Below are 25,160 nucleotides of genomic sequence, written 5' to 3'. Positions count from 1 at the left end.
ATCGTTCCTGTCGGCTTCACAGATACTGAGGTGACAAATATGTCTTCCAAACATCGTACTTCTACATCTAAAAAATGGATTACTTCTCTTGAATGATTGCTTTAAAATTGTATGACTACATTTCATTGATTTAGCTAGTGTACAAAATCCTCAAAATCTTGTTCTTTGCCTGACCATAAAACAAAGATGTTGTCAATAAATTAACACCACAATATGATATTACTCTGAAAAGGAGATCCCATGATCCACTCTTCAAACTTACACATATACAAGTTAGCTACTGTGGGAGCGAACGTTGCTGCCATAGCTAATTGGTGTATATCTCTCAGTACTAGTTCCTTAAACACTTTTACAACTGGGTCCAGAGGGATAGGTGGCATCCACTTCAATAATTGATCCACTCTTTTTATCCGTCCTCTCTCCCCCTTCCCTCAAATGACCCCAGAACACACCCACCATGGGCTTCCTCTCTAGAGATTGCCCCAGTAGGCTTTAAGGACTCCCCTCATTTCCTCCACCTCATTTTCACCTCAGCCCTCCTATACCACCTCCTTGTCACCTCAGCCCTCCCATAGACATCCCAAAATCCACCCCTCGCCTTTCCTCTCTCCCCTCCCCCCCCCCCCCCCCCCCCCCCCCCCCCCCCCCCCCCCCCCCCCATCTACTACCCTTAACTATTCATTCAGCCTGTCCAGTCCTCCTCTTTCTCAATCACTAGCTTTTCCGTAGCCCACTCAGCTGATGGCCGGATCCACGCTTTTCACCTGAATTCTTCCTTATTCACTGCTGGATGTGCCACCTTCAGTTATCTCTCCTCAATGTATTGTTTTCCATCTCTCCTGTTTGCTGCTGCATTAGTTTCATGGCTACTTCCTTAAAGTCCCTTCATTTTTTATAGTGTCATGTTATGCCAAATCAGAATAGACTGCAATTTTATGTCCCTCCCAGTCAAAAGCGCTCAAGGCCTGAATTCTATTGGCTATTATTTCTTTGACACTATAGTTATGCAAGCAGTTAATAATATCGGACAACCCTGCCTATCCCTTTCCCCAATGCAGGGTACACCATTTGTTTCGCCTAAGTCTAGCACTTTCTCACAGACTTTATGCTCTGCGTCCATACAGTCGTCTCATTCACTGATCACAGGCATCTGCTGATCCTTTAAGTTGTTTCTGCAGATTCTATTCTCAAGATCTTCCAGCTTGCCCATAATTTGGTCTTTGCACTCCTCCGCCTCTGTTTATGCACCATTCTCATAATCTTCCTTATATTTCTCCACTTTTTCTTCCACCTTATCCAACCATTGGTTCAGCTCAGCCACATCTGCCTCGAGGTCCAGCATTGCTTCTAGTAGTTCTCTGTATTTCTGCAATTTTATCTTTGAGCTCCTGAAACCACACTCGCAGCTCATCTTTCATGATCACCACATCTGCTCCAGCATCGCTGATTTTCTTTTTGGCAGGCATCTCTCTTCATTTTGTCTCCATCCGCTGCAGTGCTCGCCACTGTTTTAGGAGTCATGCGTATTATGCTTTAGAGGCAGATGCACCAAAGTCCCTGTGAAGCACCGACCGCTGTTTCCACCTTGGTAAAAATTACCGAGGTGGAAATAGCGAGCGATTGCACCCCCCACCCCCCGCCAAAAAAAAAACAGATGCAAATGAGCTGCTCGCAAAATCAGTGAGCAGCTTGGTAGAAGGGAAGCCAGTTGGTCAGCTGAGCATGTGTAGAACAGCCAATTGCTAAGCTCAGAGCAGCACATGCTACTACGTCGGCTTTCATAAACGCATACAAGTTGTGTGTATGAAAGCCATGTGTGGCTTTTTTTTTTCCCAAGCTTATCAGCAGCACAAGCGCTTTTCACAGGAAGCTCTACAAAGCAACAATGGCAGTGAGCCCAAGTTCTGGAGAGATTTGCTCTCCCTCTGCCCAGCAGCAGCATGGAGCTGCAGTCTGACTACAACTATCTCTTGTGCCTGGCATCAGTGCCCTTCCTCAGCAGGAACTGGCTGCCGAAGATCATCACATATATGCACCACAAAGAGTTGACTGCACTGCCAAGAAGCAGCAGTCATGCAGTTACAATTCCTGACCACCTGTAAAAAATTTTATCCTAAAGGTTGCTGTGCATCCCTTGGAATGCACATTTGAATAGTAATTAGCACTTTAAAGTAAATTAAAATAAATTTGCATACAATTCTCATTGGCTGTTACCGTGACAGGAAAAGAGCCTGCAGAACCCTTTTGTGCATGTCTCACTGAACACCATGCTTGATAAACTGTCTAGAACCAAGTAGAAAAAGCACGTTGCTGTCTGGTTAAGTTTTGTACATCTGGGTCTTGGGTCGTATGCAAATTTTCTTCAAGACCGTTGCTCGACGGCGTGTAAGAGACATGGGTCTGCTCCTCTCACTTCCCCCTTTTTTCTGCTGCCTGCTTCACCAATTATCTCCTCCCTTGGGTAGGGTAATAGGATTGATAATTTTTTCAGCCCCAGCATGGAGCTCCATACCAGTCCATCTGACTTGGGCTCTGATGTCATTTCCATCTCTTTCCTCCCTCCCCACCACCACCCCCTTGTTTTTTTTGTAACTCTTATGTTTGACTAACTCAATTACAGTGTTCACTGTATCTCGAATTTCAGTGGTCATGGTGTATTGGAGTGATGGGGAAGCTCTGGCCCTGTTTTTCATAGATTGTATTGGGGGATTAAAATATCTGTTGAGAAGAGGAGAGATTTTATTCCGGATGAGGAAGTACATAGGGAAAAGAACACATTTTCCAATATCTATGATGTTGGTTTTGAATGCATTCAGTAAAAAACTTTCTGAAATCTCTCTCACTTTGTAGGAGACTCGGCAGTTGTGTACACAGATGGCTGCTGTGCAAGCAATGGCCGGAGTAAGGCACGTGCTGGAATAGGTGTATACTGGGGACCAGGCCATCCACTGTAAGTTAGATTTGGATGCCTTTACTGGCATAGTAATTTTTGTGTGCATTGCCAAAGTAATACATAGAGTAATTTTACAAGGGATTTTCCACATGTAAAACTTGTTTTATAAAATAGGCTTAGAATATACATGTTTGGAAAATGTTTGTAAGCACTCTGTTCCTCAGCAATCCTCCAGACCGTTCAAGACGCTTGGGTTATGCACTCCTACCATCAGAGGGAGACTGAGAACACTAAAACTTCTTATACAAGTAGCCTGTGCAGACCTTCTACTAACCACTATTTTCTCAGTCTCAGCAGAGGGTAGATGTGTGCAGCCTGTGCAGTGTACTCAGTCTGGTAGGCCCGTTTGGGGTTTCTAGGTTGGGGTTGTAAATGTTAGAGAACTTGGATCTCTATTACAGGGTGTAAGCCCCAAGGGACTCCTTATTCCCTGTGGGGTGTCACACCCGGGTGGCCGGGTCCCTCCCCCTGTGCTCTTCCTCTGGAGGACTGCTTGACCTCGGCTACAGACCTCGTTCTGTACCCTTGAGGCGTTTAGGCATCAGCAACGAGGTTTAAAAAAATAATAAAATAAAAAAATGTTTTTAAAAGGCGGCTATTTTGGCTGTTTTTGTGGCAGTCCAGAGATGAAACGTCTTCAAGGGCGTTCTTGCCTTAGGCGGTTTTGCCTATTAGTCTGTCAGAGCACAAAGCAACTGTTTTGTTTTTATTGTGTTTGCGGCCATTATGTCTAAGCCGGCGAGGTGTCGGTTTTGTGCGAAGCATGGCGTTGAAGTGAAAGATGGCCAATGTAAATTTTGTGGGGAGCCTACGTTGTCAGCGCTTTTGCCCCCTGTGCTTTCCCCTGAGTCGGCGGAGGTGTTGGGCGGGGATTTGAACGCACATTCCGGCCCGGCAACAGCGGAACCGTTTTTTGCGGGAAACGCGGCCATTTTGGCTGCGCGTCCCGGGTCAGCCTCGACGGAGACATTTTTAGTGGGAAGCGCGGCCCTTTTGGCTGCGCATTCCATACTGGCACCGGGGGACCCGTGTGGCGAGAAGCGCACCTAGTTTAGCCGCGGATCACACGATGGACCTGCCGCCGCGGGAGCAAGGGGGGGGGGTCCGTCGCGGAGACTGCGGGAAGTGTTGTTGGGGCTTCAGCAGCGTCGGGGGGGGGGGGGGTTTGGTCTCTGTATAATGCCTGGAGAACTGGCCCCTCTCAGGCTGTTTGTTCCCCGGAGGCTGCTAGCTCAGTGGGAGTTAAGTGCCCGCGGGTTGATATTTCGGAGCCTATGGAGATACTTTCTCTGCCTGGGTCGGAGGTTTGGAGTGACCCAGGAGAGGAGGATCTCTTAGATGAGTCTGAGGATCAGGATGGGCTAAGGCTGGGGAAGATTCTTCAGTGGTTCACATTTTTCATAAGGAGGAGTTGTTAGAGCTCATTGATCAGGTGATCTCTACTTTGAAGTTTGCTCCGCGACCACTCCCTCTGCGGAGGGACCCCAGGTAGATCCCTTGGTTAAGGGGATTCAGAGAGCCTCCCGTTCCTTTCCCATGAATTCAGACATTAGAGACATGGTTTTTCAGGAATGGTCTGTGCCGGAGGCTGCTTGTAAGGTGTCTAGGGCTATGGCGTGGCTGTATCCCTTGCCTCCGGAAGATTTGGCCCTGCTGAAACCACCTACTGTGGATGAGGTGGTTACGGCGGTTACTAAGGTTACAGCCTTACGGGATCGTCAGGATAGGAAGCTAGAGTCCTTTCTGAAGCGCAGCTTTGATTTGTCTGCTTTGGCCTTGCAAGCCTCTGTGTGTGGGGGCTTGGTAGCCAGAGCTTGTTTCCGTTGGGCGGAGAAGCTCTTGGATGAGCCTGCGTTAGATAGGACTGGTTTGATTCAGGAGCTGGCCAAATTGGAGATGGGATTTTCGTTTTTGGCGGACACCCTTTATGATTTGCTAAGGGCTTCGGCTAAGAATATGGCTCTGGCGGTGACGGCTCGCAGGGCTCTTTGGCTTAGGGGCTGGGTGGCAGATGCGGCCTCTAAAGCAAAGTTGTGTTCTCTACCTTTCAAAGGTTCTATGTTGTTTGCAGAGGACTTGGATAAACTGATGAGTGGTCTTGAGGATACCAAGCTCTCACGGTTGCCGGAGTTACGGCCTAAGTCAGCTAGTCGAGGGGGTTCGGCTAGAGGTCGGTTTAAGGACACGAGGCGGTACAGGCCAGGCACATTTGTATCTCCTTCTAAAAGCCGGTTTTTCCAGCGGACGCAGTCCTTTCGAGGGGGTCGTCGAGGAGGTTGGGACTCCTCTGGAGGTACCGGAAATGATAATAAGTCCTCCTTATGAAGGTGTGCGGGTCCAGCCTCTGGTGAAGGTCGGGGCGCGACTTCATCTGTTTTATTAGGGGTGGACCCAAATTACTTCAGATCAGTGGGTGCTGGAGGTCGTTCGCGACGGTTATGCGCTCGAGTTCGAGCACCCGCTGCCGGATCTGTTTCTTCCCTCTCCTTGTCACTCTCGAGTCAAGTTAAAGGCTATTCAAGAGACTCTGGGTCGCTTAATCCAGTTGGGAGCTGTGGTACCCGTTCTCGGCACAAGCAGGGAATGGGTGGTTGTTCCATTTACTTTGTAGTGCCGAGGAAGGAGGACCAGTTTCGACCCATTTTAGATCTCAAGAGGGTCAATGGGGCGCTCAAGGTGCCATCCTTCCGCATGGAGACTCTGCGCTCGGTCATAGTGGCTGTTAGGGAGAATTTCTCATGTCACTGGCTTTCACGGAAGTGTATCTGCATGTGCCGATTCAAGAAGCCCATCAGCGTTTTCTTCGTTTTGCTGTTTTAGGGAGGCACTTTCAGTTCTGTGCTCTGCCTTTTGGTCTGGCAACGGCTCCACGCACCTTCTCCAAGATAATGGTGGTGGTAGCAGCGGCTTTGCGGAGGCAGGGAATTCTGGTGCATCCGTATCTGGACGACTGATCTGGGTGAAGTCTCGGGCTCACAGTATTGCGGCGACGACTCAGGTGGTCGCGTTTCTGGAATCGCTCAGATGGGTAGTGAATGTAGTCAAAGGTCAGTTGATCCCATCGCAGAGTCTGGAGTACTGGGAGTGCAGTTCGACACGGCAGTGGGTCTTGTTTTTCTGCCGGATTCTCGGATCGCCTCTCTTCAGCAGCAGGTCCGGCTGTTAATGTCCGTTCAGAGTCCGACGGTTCGAATGTACCTTCGGGTTCCGGGCCTCATGGCAGCGACAATAGAGGTAGTACCATGGGCCAGGGCGCATATGCATCAGCTTCAGTCGGCTCTGTTGGCCCGGTGGTCTTCCCAGGTGCACAGTTTGGAGTTGCGGTTGCCATTGAGGGGGGCTCCTCGGCGCAGTCTCCAGTGGTGGATGTGCTCGGCCCATCTGAAAAAGGGCATGCCGTTGGAACCTCCTCAGTGGGTGATTCTGGTAATGGATGCCAGTCTGCTGGGCTGGGGAGCTCAGTGTCTCGGTCGGTCCGCGCAAGGGCGGTGGTCGACGGAGGAAGCTCAGTGGTCTATCAACCGGTTGGAGACAAGGGCGATTCGGCTAGCTCTGGTGGCATTTCGCTCGCTCAAGTGTGGTCGGAAAGGCGGTAAGAGTCATGTCCGACAACGCGACAGCGGTAGCGTATGTCAACCGGCAGGGCGGTACAAAGAGTCCGTGGTTGGCAATCGAGACAGCTCTGCTCATGAGTTGGGCGGAAAGGCATCTAGTGCAGATTTTGGTGGCGCACGTGGCCGGGGTGGACAACGTGAACACGGATTTTCTAAGCAGACACATGTTGGACCCCGGAGAATGGTCTCTGCACCGGTCGGTGTTCAACCAGATAGTTCTAAAGTGGGGAATGCCAGTAGTGGATCTCATGGCGTCGGCACAGAATGCTCAGATTCCTCGGTATTTCAGTCGGCGTCGGGATCCACGAGCGGAAGGGATCGATGCGTTGGTTCTTCTGTGGCCTCAACGGGTGTTGCTGTACGTGTTTCCCCCGTGGCCCTTGATAGGTCGAGTCCTACAGAAGGTAGAATGTCATGCGGGTCCGGTGTTGTTGGTGGCTCCGAATTGGCCGCGTCGGCCGTGGTTCGGGGATCTGATGCGCCTGGTAGAAGGCGATCCTCTGCGGCTGGGGGGCTCGGTGCTGTTGTGTCAGGGTCCAATTGTCATGCCGGATCCGGCTCGGTTCTCTCTTAGTGTGGTCCTTGAGAGAACGGTTGAGAAGGAAAGGGTTTTCTTCTCAGGTGATTCAGACGATGCTGCAGTCTCGCAAACGTTCGACGTCTTTGACCTATGTGCGTGTGTGGCGCATATTTGAAGATGTGTGTGTCCTTTCGACAGCTTCTGTGTCGTGCATTTTAGATTTCTTGCAGGATGGTTTTGAGAAGGGCCTTTCATTGTCATCTTTGAAGGTGCAGCTGGCTGCTTTGGCGTGTTTTTTTCGGGGTAAGGTGCAGGGCAGGTCGATTGCATCTTCCCCGGATGTGGTCTGTTTGATGAGGGGGGTGAAGTTGCTTCGTCCTCCTCAGCGGCCGGTAGTTCCTCAGTGGGATCTTAATATCGTTCTTGACTCTTTGGCGGGTTCTCCTTTTGAGCCTTGTTCGATAAAAGACCTTACTATAAAGGTGGTCTTTTTGGTAGCTATATCGTCGGCTTGCAGGATTTCGGAACTTCAGGCTCTTTCATGTAGGCCTCCGTTTCTGTGGTTTTCTAAGGAAAAGGTTTTGCTGCGTCCAGTCCCTTCGTTTTTGCCTAAGGTGGTATCCTCCTTTCATGTCAATCAGGTGATTTCATTATCAGTCTTGGGGGACCGGATGGGGGATGCTTCTCAGCGTCGTTTGGCGAAATTGGATGTGCGCAGAGTGTTGAAGGTTTACTTGCGTAGGTTGGAGGAATTCAGGTCTTCAGACAGGTTATTTGTCCTTCATGGGGGGCCCAAGAAGGGAGCGGCTGCTTCTAAGGCATCTATAGCTTGGTGGTTGAAGGATGCCATCTCTTCGGCTTACATATTGCATGGCCGTACGGTGCCGGTGGGGCTCAAGGCACATTCCACTAGGGGGATGGCGGCTTCTTGGGCAGAGAGTAGTTTTGTTCCACCGGTGGACATTTGTAGAGCGGCGGTGTGGTCCTCCCTGCATTCTTTTGTCAAACATTACAGAGTGGATGCACAGGCAAGGGAGGATGCCAGTTTTGGAGCTGCAGTCCTGTCCTCGGGGCTTCGCAGGTCCCACCCTTAGATGTGTTTACTGTTTTGGTACGTCCCAAGCGTCTTGAACGGTCTGGGGGATTGCTGAGGAAGGTGAAATTAGGTCTTACCTGCTAATTTTCTTTCCTCTAGATCCTCCAGACCGTTCAAGAGCCCACCCAGTGTATCGGACAGACTTCAGTTGCTGATATTTTTAGTAGCTCCTGTGATTTGGGTCCTGGAGTTTTACTAAGGGCAGTTTGTGGTACCGTTTGTGCCCATCTGCAGTTGAATTCCCCCGTCTTAAGGGGAGGAGATCTGAGTGTGGATTCAGTGGTTTTGTTTAGGTGGAGGTGTTTTGTTCCTCTGCTTTGTTACTGTTTTACTGGTTAGTAGAAGGTCTGCACAGGCTACTCATATAAGAAGTTTTAGTGTTCTCAGTCTCCCTCTGCTGGTAGGAGTGCATACCCAAGCATCTTGAACGGTCTTGGAGGATCTAGAGGAAAGAAAATTAGCAGGTAAGGCCTAATTTCACCTTCCATAGCATCCCACAGATCAATCCAGAGACGAGTGGGTTATGTCCCTCTACCAGCAGATGGAGAGAGAGAGAACTTCAGAGGTTTACTATATGTGGACCTGTACATCCATCTTAGCCTCGGTATTCTCTCTATCTCAGCAGGTGGATGGACATATCCTGTGCAGCTCTGGTTTGGTGCTGGCTCCTAGCCAATTCCCTCAGGTTTAGTTGAGCTGGGGGTTGTGGGCTGGCGTTGCTGTGATAACCTGTTGGGGTACACTTGGTGGTGCCAGGTCCCTCCAACCCCCCTGTCCACTTCAGGGGTCTGGTGTTCTCCTGCCCTCTTAAAAAAAAAAAAAAAAAAAAAAAAGCACCTCTCTTGGCTGGGAATTTGTCTGTTCTGCGTTGGACTACTTCATTCCCGTAAGGTTTGGTATAATTTTCTATTTCTTGGGTGGGGCTCTCGTTTTCTGCTGCTGTTAGCTTTCCTGTCTGTGGAGGCACATGCTGTATGGCTTTCCCTCCGGTCGAACTCTGATGGTTTTTCACATTTTTGGGGCTTTGTAGCGGTTCCCTTGTTTCAGCGGCGGTAGTTTGTGGCGGGCTTCGCTTTATTTCCGCACTCCATTCCTCTTCTGGATCAGGCTGCTTCTCTCTTGTGACAGAAGCATCCCGCAGTTTCAGCCGGCTTTTCATGTGGAACTACAGCAGCTTAGTCTTCTTCAGCTGCGGGTGCCAGGTCTGCCCTCGTCTGTTTGCTTCGATGGCAGGGTTAGGTCGAGGTTAACTCATTGTTCCCGCGCGTTTTGGTGAGCAGCTGCCTTCCTAACAGCCCTTCTCAGATTCTTGGGGAATTTTGTCTCTGGAACGGAAGAGCAACTCTCTTTCTCCGAGGACAAGCAGGCTGCTTGTTCTCACATGTGGGTCGGCGTCCACGGTGGCCCAGGAACGGAAAATTCTGGCACAGCAAAATTTTAAAAAAAAGTTTTGCTAGAGCCTTCTGGCGCGCCAAGCATGCGCAGACGACTTCCCGCCCGTCGCATGAGCGTTCCCACTCAGTTTTTTCTTGTCCACAGTGAGGTGAAGAGGTTTATCCCTGTTCGCTTCGCTGGCCCATGAAAGAGTCTTTTGACGATTCGTTTATATTTCATTTCTTTTATTGTTGTTCGTTCTTCTTTTTTTTTTTTTTTTTTAACCGGTATTTTGTCTTAGTTTTGGCCATTTTCTTTCTTTTCAATACGGCCGGGATTTTCCCCTTTTGTGCTTTTACTTTTTTAGCACGATCGCATCGTTTAATTTCGCCGAAGCCGTTTTTCCATGCATGTCATCGAAGACGCCCAGCGGCTTCAAACGTTGTACTCTGTGCAACCGGACCATCTCGGATATACCCATGCTTTGTGTATCCAGTGCCTTGAGCCCGACCGTAGCCCAGACACTTGCAGTCTGTGTCTTCGCATGAAGAAACAGACCCAAGCGTCTCGAGAAGCTTTTTGGAGCTTGGTCCGGTCCTTCGAGATCGGTACCAAGGTCGGCGCCATCGACATCGAGGATGCATCGACGTCGGGAGCGAAGGGAATGGGTGCTGGGAGCAGTGAGGCATCAAGTGGGTCTCCACCTGTCTCGAAGCCTCCTGTTATGCCCGACCCCGAGGAGACGTGAGGATTCCACGTCTTCCTCATCGGTACCGAGGAGTCTCGATGACGGGAGAAGAAGCACCGTCATTATTATCGTTCGACACACGGTGCCAGGAGCTCTGGGGCGTCGAGAGATTCGGCACCCGAGAAGCATCTGCGCCGAGAGGATCGCTCTCCCTCTATTAAGGATGTGCCGATGCATCGGTCTAGCAGCCCGGTACCTGCTCCCGAGCCTCGACAGATTCTGCCACCGGCTCCTTTACCAACCCCGTAGCCTTGTCCGACGGCGGCTCTCGACAAGCGCATCAAGGCCCTGCTTCCAGAGCTTCTGGAAGGGTTGCTGCGCCAGTCTGCTTCGGTGTCGGGGGTGCTTGCGCCTTCCGTACAGTCTGCTGCAGCAGCATCTGGCCTTTTGCTTGTGGTGAGGTCTCCGACCTCAGTGCTGTCTGCGACTTCGATGTCAGCTGCCATCCAGGTCGACTCTCCTTTGACATCGGTGGAGGAAGCTTCACCGGAGTCCAGGCGGATGTCAACTTCTCAGCACTGCCATCGAGGATGTCGTTCTTCGGCGTCGAGGCAGGCTCAGTTTCGGACTGCTCTGAGGGATATCTTGTCCGATACTGAAGATGGGCTTCACGCTCAGGGTGCCTGGTCCTTTCAGGAAAGAGGTCTGCAGATCAACCTCCTGGAATTAAGAGCGATCTGGAATGCTCTAAAGGCTTTCAGAGATTGGCTGTCCAACCAAGTGATCTTAATTCAGAAGGACGATGAGGTTGCCATGTTTTACACCAACAAGCAGGGGGGCACTGGATCTCACCCTCTGTGTCAGGAAGCCATCCAGATGTGGCTTTGGGCTTGTCGTCACGGCATGTTTCTCCAAGCCAGTTATCTGGCAGGTGTAAACAGTCTGGCCGACAGGTTGAGCGGGATTATGCAACCTCACGAGTGGTTCCTGAACATGGGCGTAGTCCGCAAGGTCTTCCGAGCGTGAGGCACCCCCTCTGTGGATCTCTTTGCCACTCAGATCAATCACAAGGTCCCTCAGTTCTGTTCCAGACTTCAGGCCCACGACAGACTAGCGTCAGTTGCCTTTCTCCTACATTGGGGGACAGGCCTTCTGTATGCATATCCTCCCATACCTCTAGTAGGGAAGACTCTGCTGAAACTCAAGCAAGACTGCGGAACTATGATTCTGGTCGCACCCTTCTGGCCGTGTCAAATCTGGTTCCCTCTTCTTCTGGAGTTGTCCTCCGAAGAACCGTGGAGATTGGACTGTTTTCCAACCCTCATCATTCAGAACTAGGGGTCACTTCTACATCCCAACCTCCAGTCTCTGGCTCTCACGGCTTGGATGTTGGGAGCTTAGAATTCACCTCCTTGGGTCTCCCGAGTCTTGCTTGTTTCTAGAATAGATTTCACAAAGAAGTGTTACTTTTGCAAGTGGAGGCGGGTTGCCGTCTGGTGTGACAGCAAGGCCCTAGATCCTCTTCCTTGTCCTATACAGACCCTGCTTGAATACCTTCTACACTTGTCAGAGTCTGGTCTCAAGAATAACTCCGTAAGAGTTCACCTTAGTGCGATTAGTGCTTATCACTGCCGTGTAGAGGGTAAGCCTATCTCTGGACAGCCTTTAATTGTTTGCTTCATGAGAGGTTTGTTTTTGTTATAGCCCCCTGTCAAACCTCCACCAGTGTCATGGGATCTCAACATTGTTCTCACCCAGCTGATGAAAGCTCCTTTTGAGCCACTGAATTCCTGCCATCTGAAGTACTTGACCTGGAAGGTTGTTTTCTTGGTGGCTGTTACTTCAGCTTGTAGAGTCAGTGTGCTTCAGGCCTTGGTAGTGCATGCACCTTATATCAAGTTTCATCACAACAGAGTAGTCCTCCGAATGCACCCTAAGTTCCCACCAAGGGTGGTGTCTGAGTTCCATCTGAACCAGTCAGTTGTCTTGCCAACATTCTTTCCCCATCCTCATACCCGCCCTGGCGAAAGCAGTTTGCACACTTTGGACTGCAAGAGAGCATTGGCCTTTTACGTGGAGCGGACAAAGCCCTTTAGACAGTCCGCCCAGTTGTTTTGATCCCAACAGGAGGGGAGTCGCCATCGGAAAACGCACAATCTCCAATTGGCTAGCAGATTGCATTTCCTTCACTTACGCCCAAGCTGGGCTGACTCTGGAGGGCCATGTCACGGCTCATAATGTTAGAGCCATGTCTGCATCAGTGGCTCACTTAAAGTCAGCCTCCATTGAAGAGATTTGCAAAGGTGCAACGTGGTCATTAGTCCACACGTTTATATCTCACTACTGCCTTCAGCAGGATACCTGATGCGACAGTTGGTTTGGGCAGTCGGTGCTGCAAAATCTGTTCGGGGTTTAAAATCCAACTCCACCCCCCTAGACCCATTTTTGTTCTGTTCCAGGCTGCACACTCAGTTGGTTATCGTTTAAGGTCAATCTATGTTATGCCCTTGCCATTGCAAGGCCCAATTGACCAATGTTCATTGTTTTGTGAGCCTGGTTGCTAGGGATACCCCACCTGCTTGTCCTTGGAGAAAGCGAAGATACATACCTGTAGCAGGTATTCTCCTAGGACAGCAGGCTGATTGTTCTCACAAACCCGCCCACCTCCCCTTTGGAGTTGTTTGTTTATTATTTGGTTTTTGATTAAACTGAGCGGGAACGCTGACGCGACGGGCAGGAAGTTGTCCACACATGCGCGGTTCACGTGCCATAATGCTGTGGCAAAACTTTTTTTTTAATTTTGCTGTGCAAGAATTTGCCATTCCTGGGCTGCCGTGGACGCCGAACCACATGTGAGAACAATCAGCCTGCTGTCCTCGGAGAATACCGGCTACAGGTATGTATCTTCGCTTTCTAGTCGGGCAGTTGGCGACCATCAGACGTTATTAGTCTGTCGGCTGAACCAGGTGTTTATACAAAAAAAAACCACACTCCGACAGTAGCTGCGTCTGTCCCGCGCCTTTCTGCCTTCTTCACTGCTGGCCTATGGTGCAGCGCTCTGGCCTCTCCCTGACTTTTGCTTGCTGCCATGTCAGGCTTCTTTCTCCGGTGTTTCATGCAGGGGCGCAGTGGGGGTTGCTGGGACTCTTCCTTAGCCCCTCCTCTGATCACTGCTTTTGATAGGGTCCCTGGTTTATCCTCAGCTGCCTTTAGTTCTTCGGACTTCTGCTTGTTCGTGCCTTTTTGGCAGCAGGGCGCCAGAGAGAATTTATCTGCGAGGGATAGTTACACTATGTTCCTTCATGGGTTCGTGCCCCAGACGGTTTGTTGTCTTGACGGTGCCGCTAGTTGGCAGAGGATTCCAGCCCTTCTGGGACTTCTCTGCCCCTGGTCGGCACGGTTGCCCTTAGAGCTGACCCAGTTCTGAGTGGGTTCTCTTTCTTTGTGTTGTCGAGGCTCTCTGCCTTGCCTTTGTCTGGATCAGGCCATCCTGGGTTGGTGACCAGTGTCCGGCCTTCTCGGACGCAGGTGGTAGATTTTTGGTGTGTTTAGTGGACTACCTGTTCTCCCTGTGGTTGGACTTTGCGCCTCTCCAGAGCCTCTCTTACTCGGAGTTCAGCTGGGGTCTTTGCCTCCTTTGGTTTTATGTCTTCTTCGGTTTCCAGTTGGTGGTCTGGTGGCCCAATTGTCTTCTCAGGCCTATAGCGTTCTTATGGTAACTGATAGCCTTACGGGGGCTGTGGTTCTCCGCAACTTGAGATCATGAGGCTGGGAGCCCCCCCCCCCCTTTTTCTATGGGGAGGGCCAGACCGTGCCAGACTTTGTCGGACTACAGCTTCCCTGTAGTGTTTTTTCCTAGTGTTGCTAGATGGTATCTGGGGCTTCAGAATTTCTACAGACGTTTCCTTTTAGTGGTATCCTAGTTGATATCTAGGGCACCCTTTTGTGGTGGCCTTGCTTGCTCTGTTATGACTGCATTATTCCTTGTAGCATGCTGGTTGCCTTTCTGCTGGCTGAGTTACTAGCACCCTTGTTCCCTGTGTGTGTGTGTCATCCTCATGGTTTCTTCAATACCAGCGTTTTCTTGATTGCGTTGGTGCCATTTCGGTTATGAATTTCAGTGTTGGGGCAACGAGCCCTGATCCATGTGGAGATCAGGCATGGCACCATTCTTGCTTCCTAGAGTGTTGACCTTCGGTTTTCATGTTTTGGTTTATCTTGGAAGTCTTCCTCTTCTCCATCTTTGGATGTCGAGCCTGGTTGCAGCCTGTTCCCATTTCTGTCCCTTGGTAGTTGCTACGTCTCTGGTCTGCACGTTGAGTCTTGTTCTGGCTTGACCAGAGACCCATTTTCCGTCTCTGGCTTTCGAATCATCCTCTGGCTGTGGATGTCGGGATTTGCTCTGTTTTTGGCCGTCTCTGGATGTTGCGCCTCCCACGGCTTCTGTAGGTTGAGCCTTGCTGTGCTTCGAGACGTGGAGCTGTGCTACGGCTCAAGGTGTTGAATCTTGCCCCGTCTCAGTCAGGCGACCTTGATCCGTCTTCTGAAGTTGAGCCTTCTTGCTCCATCTCAGGACATTGGGCCTCGCCCCGTCTCCGGATGTCAAGCCTCACCCCATCTATGCTCTTTGAGCCTTTTGTTGGGTCTTCGAGCCTTGCTCCGTTTCTGAGAGTTGAGACCTCCAGCTGCGGCTTGCTCTGGTTCGGGCCGTTCGGCCTTGCCCTGTTTCTTCCATTGAGCCTGACACCATCTTCGGCCTCATGTAGTCCCTGCAACTGTCTGTTTGGCATGGCTGGTCAGTTCCTGGGAGGTGCCTATGCTCGGGCTCTGGACATTGTCTTTGGACTTGCTCCCCTGCTTGGTCTCAGGTGCTCTACCCTTGTTGGGTCTCGGAATATGGACCCTTGTTGGGTCTCGGGAAGGCGACATTCCTCGGTGTCGGGAAGCGGAACCTTCTTTGGCTTCAAGAAGTTGGTCCTTGCTAAGTATTTGGACGTCATCCCTGGCTTGGGATCTAGCGGCGACCCTTCGTAGGTCTCTGGACATTGAGGCGTCTCTGTTCTTGGATGTTGAGATTCCTCTACTCAGCTGTCACCTGTTCAAGCCAACTTCCTTTTTGGGAGATAGCCATTTGTTCCGCCAGGGCTGTTGGTCTTAGCTCTAGGCCTAGTGGTGCACCTTCCTGGTCTCGCGTTTCCCCTCCTTCCCTGGAGACAGAATTTTGTCCGGTTCTGGGAGGCGGCCCGTGCGCTGTTTCAGTGGCTGACACCCTACTTCTGCATTTGTGCTTGGCAACGTTGCTGGATGTACCTGCAACCATACCTGGCTGCCGTTACGCTTTAGAGCTGGCTCTTTTTTGGCCGGATGGCTTTCTCGGCTGTTGAGGCTCCTCTGGCTAAGTCTGTTGAGCTAGGCCATTCCAAACTGTCAACTATTCTAGTGTTTTCGGTGCCCACTCTTCCCTCTGCCTGTCATGGATCCAATTTGGAGATCAGGGTGGACTCTGTCTTGGCGGTTGTCTCTTTCTTTGGCTTTGTCTCAGAAAGGGGCAAGCTCTATGCAGCCCCCGGAGGTTCACCATTCTTTCTTTCTTAGATGGCACCCCTTCTCTTTTTAGGGGAGTTGGGCTTTTCTCAGCCTTGCTCGGCGATTCCACGTGGTACCTGTCCTTTTCGGCAGGTCACGGTTGGCTATGCTTCCTGGGAGATGCTCTGTCTCCGGAGCCCATTTTGGGGGGGTTGGGTCTTATCCCGACTCTTCCATCAAACTGGCCGTTGGCTCTGTCTCTCGGTCTTGCCTTCTTTTCTAGCAATCTCACAACCTCCCTGCTGCTTTTGCATCGGGAGCCGGTTTTGTCTATCAGGCCTCCCTTCCGCTGTAGAGCATTGTTTCTCCTTTTGGAGAGCGAGCCTGGCCTCATTCCAGGAGGTCGCCTGGGCTCCACCTCTGGTTATTTTCTGGCCCTGCTTGGTGAGTCTTGACCCACTCTTGGGAGGTCAGGCGGTGGCTTTTCTCTGCCTTCTGGGGGGCTAGTTGTCGAGACTGGTTTTGTCTCTGGCAGGCAAGCCGGGCTTCTTTCAGGGTGCTAGGCCTTCTACCGGTGCTGATCAGTCGGTTCGGCAGCTTTAGCCACAATACCTTGCCTTGGGGTGTAGTTACTCAGTTTTTTCTCTCATTTGCCTATACCGCTTGGTCCTTGCCGGAATTCGCTTTGTCGCTAGGTGAGGGAAGGTTCCTTCTGGTGGACCAGGATAATTTTGTTGGCCACTGGATACCAGGCTTCTTCTGCAATTTGCAGCCTCCTTCTCCTTTACAGCGATTGCTCTCTCTCTTGGCTTCTGTCTTCGGTTGGGGCCACTTATCCTCATGGCCGGAAGGAAGTTTTGTCTTTCTTCTGCCTCCATGTCGGGAGTCTAGCTCTAGTGTTATCCATCGGAAATGGTTCTGCCTTTGAGATCCCACCCTACTTGGGGATTGCTTTGGTACATCCCACTCATCTCTGGATTGATCTGTGGGATACTATGGAAGGCAAAATTAGTTCTTACCTGATAATTTTCTTTCCATTAGTCCTAACAGATCAATCCAGAGGCCTGCCCTTGGTTGAATTTGGATTTTGTAGATTCCTTATAAGGCATATAAAGCACTGACAACTATCTGGCTGCAGTTTCCATTTCAAATGTTTCCCTCCCACAGGAGCGGTGGAGGAAGAACCTGCATGGGCTTTATAGAAGCAGGAGGGGATTTCCATGTTGGATTTACTCGTATTCCTCCTTTGCTTTGGTATCGACAATACTGAGGATAAGATGGATGCACAGGTCCACATATAGTAAACCTCTGAAGTTCTCTCTCTCTCTCCATCTGCTGGTAGAGGGACATAACCCACTCGTCTCTGGATTGATCTGTTGGGACTAATGGAAAGAAAATGTATCAGGTAAGAACTAATTTTACCTTCACTTCACTTTTTAACCATGCCAGCTATCATTTGGTCTTCCATCCTCCTTTTTTAATATGCGGAATATATTTGGCCTGGGCTTCCAGGATGGTGTTTTTGAACAGCATCCATGCCTGATGTAAATTTTTGTCCCTCGAAGCCGCTCCTCTAAGGGTCTTTTTTTTTTTTTCACCGTTCTTATTTTATCATAGTCTCCTTTTTTAAAGTTAAACGCTGACGTATTGAATTTCCTTTGCATGCTTACTTAAAAGCTAATATCAAATTTGATGATATTATGATCACTGTTATCAAGCAGCCCCAGCACCATTATCTCCTGCACCAGATTATGCGCTCCACTAAAGACTAGGTCTAGAATTTTCCTTCTCTGCAATGCATAGAAGTAAACAGTAGGTTTTAATGCATGGAGAACATGAGATAATTATTGCTAGGTCCAAAACAGTGTAGAAGGGTTGGCTGAGAGGATTTCATACTAGTTTTGGGGATTTAAATGGCTTTTTTTTTTTCCTGCAACCATACCGAATGCTGGTAACTTTATAAGTCATAACAAGAAGTAACAATTCTGAGCATACATCCAAACAAAAATGAAAGTGCCAGCGTGCATCTGCACATGAACGAGAATGCTGTATTGCACATAAATATCAACCTTGCAAAAATTTAAATGTGCAAGAAGATTTTGCGAAACTAATATTTGTGCATAGAACAACATGCCGGTTCAAGCACCGATACGTGCTGGTATTTTTGTTTTCTTCGGACATGTACACCTTGTAGGTGCCCTTTACTGCAGAATGTTTGTGTGCTTATGTCTGACAAGCTTCCCTTGATTATTGCAGTAGTTTTGTGCACTTGAATTTACATATCATTAGCTTACTGCATCGTTGCAGAATATTTTTTGTTAATCTTGGGATAGAAAGTGTACCCTCAGCTTTTGGCATGTGGGTCTACCGAATGGCTTTCTGCATCAAGCCCTTAGTTCCTGGCTTCCCAGCAGAGGACTGTGTGCGATGACTCTTAAGTTGGGAGGGGATTTAAAATAGAGGAAAAAATCCCTGAGTAATTGTAAATGACTACTTAAATTCAGGATACCAGTTTCCACCCCTGCTTTTGATTTAAATGGGAATCCCAAGGGAGCAGGAAGAAACAGCTAGGTCACTTGAAGATTTGTATTGATTTGTTATTTAAATATATTACAATAGAGCTTTACCTTTTTATTATGATTTTATTTTTGTCTAGAAATGTAGGTGATGCACTCCCTGGAAGGCAGACTAACCAAAGAGCAGAAATACAGGTAATTAATATGCTTAAGACCTTTTCCATATCATCATGCAGATCAATCCATAGACTGGTGGGTTGTGTCCATCTACCAGCAGGTGGAAATAGAGAGCAATCTTTTGCCTCCCTATATGTGGTCATGTGCTGCCGGAAACTCCTCAGTATGTTCTCTGTCTCAGCAGGTGGTGGTCACACACAGCAGCAGCTCTGGCTAGTTCTCCAAGCCTAATTGTTTAGGTTTCTGTTGAGTACCTGGGGTTGAGGGCTCTTCTTGAGCAAGTGCAAACCTGATGGTTCCAGGTCCCTCCTTTTCTTCCACCTCCCGCTGGCTCTGTTGAAAAAAAAAAAAAAAAACCTAAGAAAAACGAAAGCGCTATTTAATCTACAGCTTTCCTTGCAGCTGCTCACTGGGACATCCAATTCGTTGCAGCTCGGAGTGTGAAGCAGGTAATTTTACCGTTCTTGAGCGGGCAGGAGGTTCCCCGAACGTTCTCCACGTGGCTAATGGCGTCGGAGGGCAAGGGCGCGAAAAGACGCTCCCCGGACCGTGTGTGCGCGCCTAGCGGGGAAAAAGGGGATCGGAGGCAGAGCTTTTTGGAGTTGAGCGAGTTCGCCGGTTTGTCCTCCGGTACGGCGGGTTTTCCCGCCGTAGGCGCCCATTCCCCGTTGGCCGCCCTTCTGGTTTTCGCCGGCCACGCTGCTCGACTGGCTTCTTCTTGGGCCGCCCTCGAGCTGGGAGACTCTAAAAAGATGGCTGCCCTTGACTTGGGTGGCGGTAAAAAGTTGGCGAATTTGAAGCGCCATTCTTCCTGTGCGGCTCCGCGGAGCGACGCGGCGGACACCATTTTGAGTGCGCAGCGTGCCTCTCCCCCGCTCTTGGGCGTGCAGGTTGAGAGTAGGGCTGTTGCCCAGGCTGCAGAGGTGCACAGGCTGGGAGGTTTTGCCTCTGAGTTCGTTTTATTGCTGCATCAGGCATTTCTTATGCAAAACGATGCCCCGCTTCCCCTGTCTGACAAAGGGGATGAGGCTTCCATGGTTAAACGCCCACGGGTGGATCTCCAGACCCTAGGGGACTCTGTCTTCTCGGATGTAGATGAGGGCAGCGTATCTGAGTTTTTTCCCAAAGATCCTTGGGGGATTCTTTGGAGGAGGCTGATCCCCGCTCGGAGGGAGCGGATGACCCCTTTGCAGCACGGCTGTTTCGCTCAGAGGATTTGCCCAACCTGTTAGTGCAGGCTATGAGCATTTTAAACATCTCCTCTCCGGAGGAAGGCCCTCTCTCAGCCTCGGCAGGCTCAGCTATTATGCTGGGCACTAAGTGCCTGCCTAGAACCTTCCACGTTCATGAAGCCATGCAGACCTTGATTTCGGCTCAATGGGATGTCCCTGAAGCGAGCCTTAAAGTGGCCAGGGCCATGGCCCGTTTGTACCCTCTGCCGGAGGGTGAATGGAAGGCCTTTCTCTGGCCCACAGTAGACTCTTTAATCACTGCGGTGACTAAGAAGACGGCTCTGCTGGTGGAAGGACCTTCAGGACAGGAGATTGGAGGCGGCCGCCCTGAGTTTGCAGGCCTCGGTTTGCGGCTCTTATGTGGCCAGGGCATGCCTGACAGTTTTGCAGCGGGCCTCCCCCTCGGATCCTTCCTTGAGGGCGGATTGGCCGGCCCTGGAGTCGGGCTTGGCCTATTTGGCAGACTTGCTGTATGACGTCTTGCGAGCCTCAGCTAAGGGTATGGCTCAGTCGGTCTCTGCCCGTCGGTGGCTATGGCTTAAGCACTGGTCTGCGGACCATGCCTCCAAATCTCGCCTAGCCAAGTTGCCCTTTAAAGGCAAGCTGCTCTTTGGGGATGAGCTGGACAAGATCGTGACGGAGCTTGGCACATCCAAAGGCAAGAGGTTGCCGGAGGTCAGGGCACGGGCCGGTAGTGCTCGCCCTGGTTCCTCCAAGGGCCGTTTTCAGGAAGCCCATCGGTATCGCCCGAGCAAGTCTGGTTCCTCTTCCTCCTCCTCCTTCAAGCGGAACTTTTCCCCCAAGCAGCATTCCTTTCGCAGAGACCGCCATCCCGGAGATTCGTCCTGCGGCCCTCCCCCAGGGTCTCGTACCCAATGACGGGGCCCTGGTCCATGGCCCAGAGCAGATAGGAGGAAGGCTGTCCTCATTTCTGGGCGAGTGGACCAGGGTAACTTCAGACGCGTGGGTCCTGGAAGTCATCAGAGACGGCTACAAGTTGGAATTCTACCGGCCCCTGAGAGACTGGTTCGTGAACTCTCCCTGCAAGTCTCCTCTCAAAGCAGCGGCTGTGCAGCAGACTCTGGACAATCTGATCCGCCTGGGCGCGGTGGTCCCGGTGCCAGTAGATCAACTTGGCAAGGGACGCTACTCCATTTACTTTGTGGTACCAAAGAAAGAAGGTTCTTCTCGGCCTATCCTTGACCTCAAGGGAGTCAATCGGGCCTTGAGAATACGGCACTTCAGAATGGAGACTCTATGCTCCGTGATAGCTGCGGTAAAAAAAGGAGAATTCCTGGCGTCCTTGGACATCAAGGAAGCTTACTTGCACATTCCCATCTGGCCGCCTCATCAGCGCTTTCTGCGCTTCGCAGTGCTGGGCCGGCACTTCCAGTTCAGGGCCCTCCCGTTCGGGTTGGCTACAGCTCCGCGGACCTTCTCCAAAGTCATGGTGGTCATCGTGGCTTATCTCCGCAAGGAAGGAGTGCAGGTCCATCCCTATCTGGACGACTGGCTGATCCGAGCCCCCTCCTATGCGGAGTGTGGGAGAGCTACTGACAGGGTCATCGCTCTTCTGAGCTCCCTGGGATGGATCATCAACTGGGAGAAAAGCTGGCTGCGCCCGACTCAGTCCCTGGAGTACCTGGGTGTACGGTTCGACACCCAAGTGGGCAGAGTGTTCCTGCCAGACAGCCGGAGTCTCAAGCTTCGGGCCCAGGTGGATCGGTTCCTAGCCTCCTCTACTCTTTGGGCGTGGGACTATGTGCAGCTGTTGGGTTTCATGACGGCTACGATGGAAGTAGTGCCCTGGGCCAGGGCCCATATGAGACCTCTTCAGCACTCTCTGCTGCGGTGTTGGACTCCGATTTCGGAGGATTACGCGATTCGCCTTCCCTTGGATCCAACGGTGCGCAAAGTGCTGAGTTGGTGGCTGAGGCCAGACCAGCTGTCCGCAGGAATGCCTCTTGCGACCCCGGAGTGGGTTGTCGTCACGACGGACGCCTGCATGACGGGCTGGGGAGCCCACTGCCTGGGAAGGACGGCGCAGGGGCTCTGGTCCCCTGCAGAGGCGAAGTGGCCCAGCAACCTCCTGGAACTCCGAGCCATTCGGTTGGCTCTTCTAGAGTTTCTCACGATACTGGTGCGGAGGCCCGTACGGGTACTGTCGGACAATGCCACGGCTGTGGCCTATGTCTATCAGCAGGGAGGTACCAGGAGCGCCCCTCTAGCCAAGGAGGCCATGAAGTTATGCCCATGGGCGGAAGCGAATCTGGAACAGCTGTCGGCGGCTCACATTGCGGGAGTCATGAATACCGAGGCGGACTTTCTCAGTCACCATACCTTGGATCCCGGAGAGTGGCAACTGTCTGCTCGGGCGTTCTTGGACATCACGAAACGCAGGGGCCGGCCGAGCCTGGATCTGATGGCGTCCTCGGCCAAGTGCCGAGGTTCTTCAGCAGAGGACGGGACCCTCGATCTCTGGGAGTCGACGCCCTTCTCCAGCAGTGGCTGGATCAGGAGCTTCTCTACGTGTTCCCGCCCTGGCCCATGATGGGCCAGGTTCTAGACCGGGTGGCGAAGCACCCAGGCCGGGTGATCCTGGTGGGTCCAGACTGACCCAGACATCCTTGGTATGCGGACTTAATCAGGCTTTCAGTGGACAGTCCTCTGCGGCTGCCAGCAGAGTGGGGCCTCTTGCATCAGGGTTCTATGGTGATGGAGGATCCCTCCCCCATTTGGTCTTACGGGCTGGCTCTTGAGTGGCAGCGGCTGAGGAAGAAAGGATTCTCGGACAAAGTCATCGCCACTGTGCTGAGAGTGAGGAAGCGCTCTACTTCCACTACTTACGCCAGGGTTTGGCGTACCTTTACATTGTGGTGTGAGGCAGGCTCCCTATCGCCCTTCACTGCTCCAATATCTTCAGTGTTGGCGTTCCTGCAAGAAGGTCTGGAGAAAGGCCTGTCGCTCAGTTCGCTGAAGGTCCAGGTGGCGGCTCTAGCTTGCTTCAGGAGTCGGCTGAAGGGTGCTTACCTGGCTTCGCAGCCAGATGTGGTGCGCTTTCTTAAGGGAGTTAATCACCTGCGCCCTCCTCTGCACGCCATAGTGCCTACGTGGAATCTCAATCTGGTACTTCTGGCCTTGCAGAAGCCGCCCTTTGAGCCCTTGGCGAGGGCATCCCTGAAGGACCTGACGTTGAAAGCGGTCTTCCTGGTGGCTATCACCTCGGCCAGAAGAGTTTCCGAGCTCCAGGCGCTCTCGTGTAGAGAGCCGTTCCTGCTGTTCACTGAGGCAGGAGTGTCAATTCGCCCAGTGCCTTCCTTCCTGCCCAAGATTGTTTCTCGCTTCCATGTGAAACAGTAGCTTTGTCTACCCTCCTTCCATAGGGAGGATTACCCAGAGGAGTACCCTGCTCTCAAATGTCTGGATGTTAGACGAGTCATCATCAGATACTTGGAAGTGACCAATGATTTCCGGAAGTCGGATCACCTGTTTGTGCTGTTCGCAGGCCCTCCTAGGGGTCTGTAGACATCTAAGTCTACTGTGGCACGTTGGGTCAAGGAGACGATTGCAGCAGCTTATGTGGCTGCAGGGAAGGTCCCGCCTACTCATCTGAAGGCTCACTCTACTAGAGCACAGGCGCCCTCGATGGCTGAGTCCAGATCCGTCTCCTTGGAAGAGATTTGCAGAGCGGCTACTTGGGCGTTGGCTCATACCTTCTCACGGCATTACCGCTTGGATGTGGCTGCTCGGGCCGAGGCCCAGTTTGGAGCTTCAGTGTTGCGTTCTGGGATTTCCATGTCCCGCCCTGGGTGAGTACTGCTTCGGTACATCCCACCAGTCTATGGATTGATCTGCATGATGATATGGAAGGTAAAATTATGTATCATACCTGATAATTTTCTTTCCATTAATCATAGCAGATCAATCCATAGCCCCGCCCAGATATCTGTATTGTTTGTGTTCTGGTTATATTTCAGGTTCAAGTTTAGTCTTCAGTTCCTGTTCAGGAGGACTTCGTGTTCAAGTTCTCCAATTGGATTTTCCTTGAGTTGGGACTAATTTGTGTTACAGTGAGCTGCTGCTTCCTCTCCCCCCGTTTCAACGGTGGCTGGATTGATATCTAAATTATGCCAGCGCTCCCTCCCGCTTCGTGCGGCAGTAGGGTAGCTTTGTATCCCTCCCGCTTCGGCGGTGTTAGGGTCAGCCAGCTTCTCCCTCGGTTGCGGTAGCAGGATAAGCCAGTCCCCGTTCCCCCCCCCCCCCCCCCCCCCCCCCCCCCCGGGGGTCGGCGGGCGTGGATTCCCCTCCCCCGCTTCGGCAGTGGTGAGCTGGGCAGAGTGTCCCTTTGTGGGTGTAATTCTCTAAGTGCTGAGTCCTGCGGATGGAGCTTTGATATCGACATACTGAGGAGTTTCCGGCAGCACATGACCACATATAGGGAGGCAAAAGATTGCTCTCTATCTCCACCTGCTGGTAGATGGACACAACCCACCAGTCTATGGATTGATCTGCTATGATTAATGGAAAGAAAATTATCAGGTATGATACATAATTTTAACTTGTGCATAAATTAATGAACATTTAGTTGAAATCACATTTAAATTCAAAACTGGCCTAGCAAGTACCCTGCTAGGCCAGACCAGTGGTCATTTGAGCCCAGTATGCTTTCCGACTGTGACCAATCCAAGTAAAGTGCATGAACTCAGCAGATAGTAAGAATATGGAATCCAAGATCTGGGTTACAGGTATTCAAAAGATCCCAAAAAGTAAGTTGTAATGGCAAGATAGTAAATGATAGATAAAGAAAGACCATGTTGCTCATACCTAAAAGTTAGAAGGTTATAGTCCTTTTTTTTTTTTTTTTTTCTTTTATTACATTTGTACCCCGCGCTTTCCCACTCATGGCAGGCTCAATGCGGCTTACATGGGGCAATGGAGGGTTAAGTGACTTGCCCAGAGTCACAAGGAGCTGCCTGTGCCGGGAATCGAACTCAGTTCCCCAGGACCAAAGTCCACCACCCTAACCACTAGGCCACTCCTCCACTCGATTCCTGAGGTTATAGTCCTTAAGTAACATCCTAAATAATAAAAAGCACCTCCAACGTTCTGGAGCTGACTCTGTGGCACTGTGGCAGTGTAGGGGTTCGTAAGTCATTCAGCGTTTCATTGGCTCTCACTGTCCACAACGTCACAAGAACAAGGAACCCAATGAACAGTCTGAAAAAAACGCACAACCCACCTGCTCGGACCGTCATTGCCACACAACACAAACCCATGGTGGCGATTCTCCTCTCTCCCCTGCCCCCCCCCCCCCCCAGGCACCCACCGATTCTCCGAACCGTCGCTCCTTTGAAAGCCCTGCCGTCTGTAGCCTTCCCTTGTAGTTTGCTCCCTCAGAGTCCTGCCATCGCGGAAAGAGGAAATGACATAAGAAGGTGGGACTCACAGGGAACAAACTCTAAGG

General features: G+C 51.1%; 1 protein-coding gene across 11 annotated transcripts in view; it reads left to right on the top strand.

Annotated features, from left to right (window-relative positions):
* The window catches only part of LOC115458914 (ribonuclease H1-like), an 86,316-nt gene that overhangs the window by 30,837 nt on the left and 30,319 nt on the right, over positions 1–25,160 (top strand). For all 11 annotated transcript variants that reach the window (XM_030188763.1, XM_030188760.1, XM_030188769.1 and 8 more), the window contains 2 exons: positions 2,851–2,950; positions 18,428–18,482. In XM_030188763.1, the coding sequence (XP_030044623.1) occupies positions 2,851–2,950; positions 18,428–18,482 (155 nt within the window). The remainder of the gene's footprint in view (positions 1–2,850; positions 2,951–18,427; positions 18,483–25,160) is intronic.

Source organism: Microcaecilia unicolor, unplaced genomic scaffold (assembly GCF_901765095.1).
Source record: "Microcaecilia unicolor unplaced genomic scaffold, aMicUni1.1, whole genome shotgun sequence".
In the NCBI taxonomy this organism is placed as follows: domain Eukaryota; kingdom Metazoa; phylum Chordata; class Amphibia; order Gymnophiona; family Siphonopidae; genus Microcaecilia; species Microcaecilia unicolor.
Note: the sequence above shows the minus strand (reverse complement) of the source record. Positions and strands in the feature narration are given on the sequence as shown.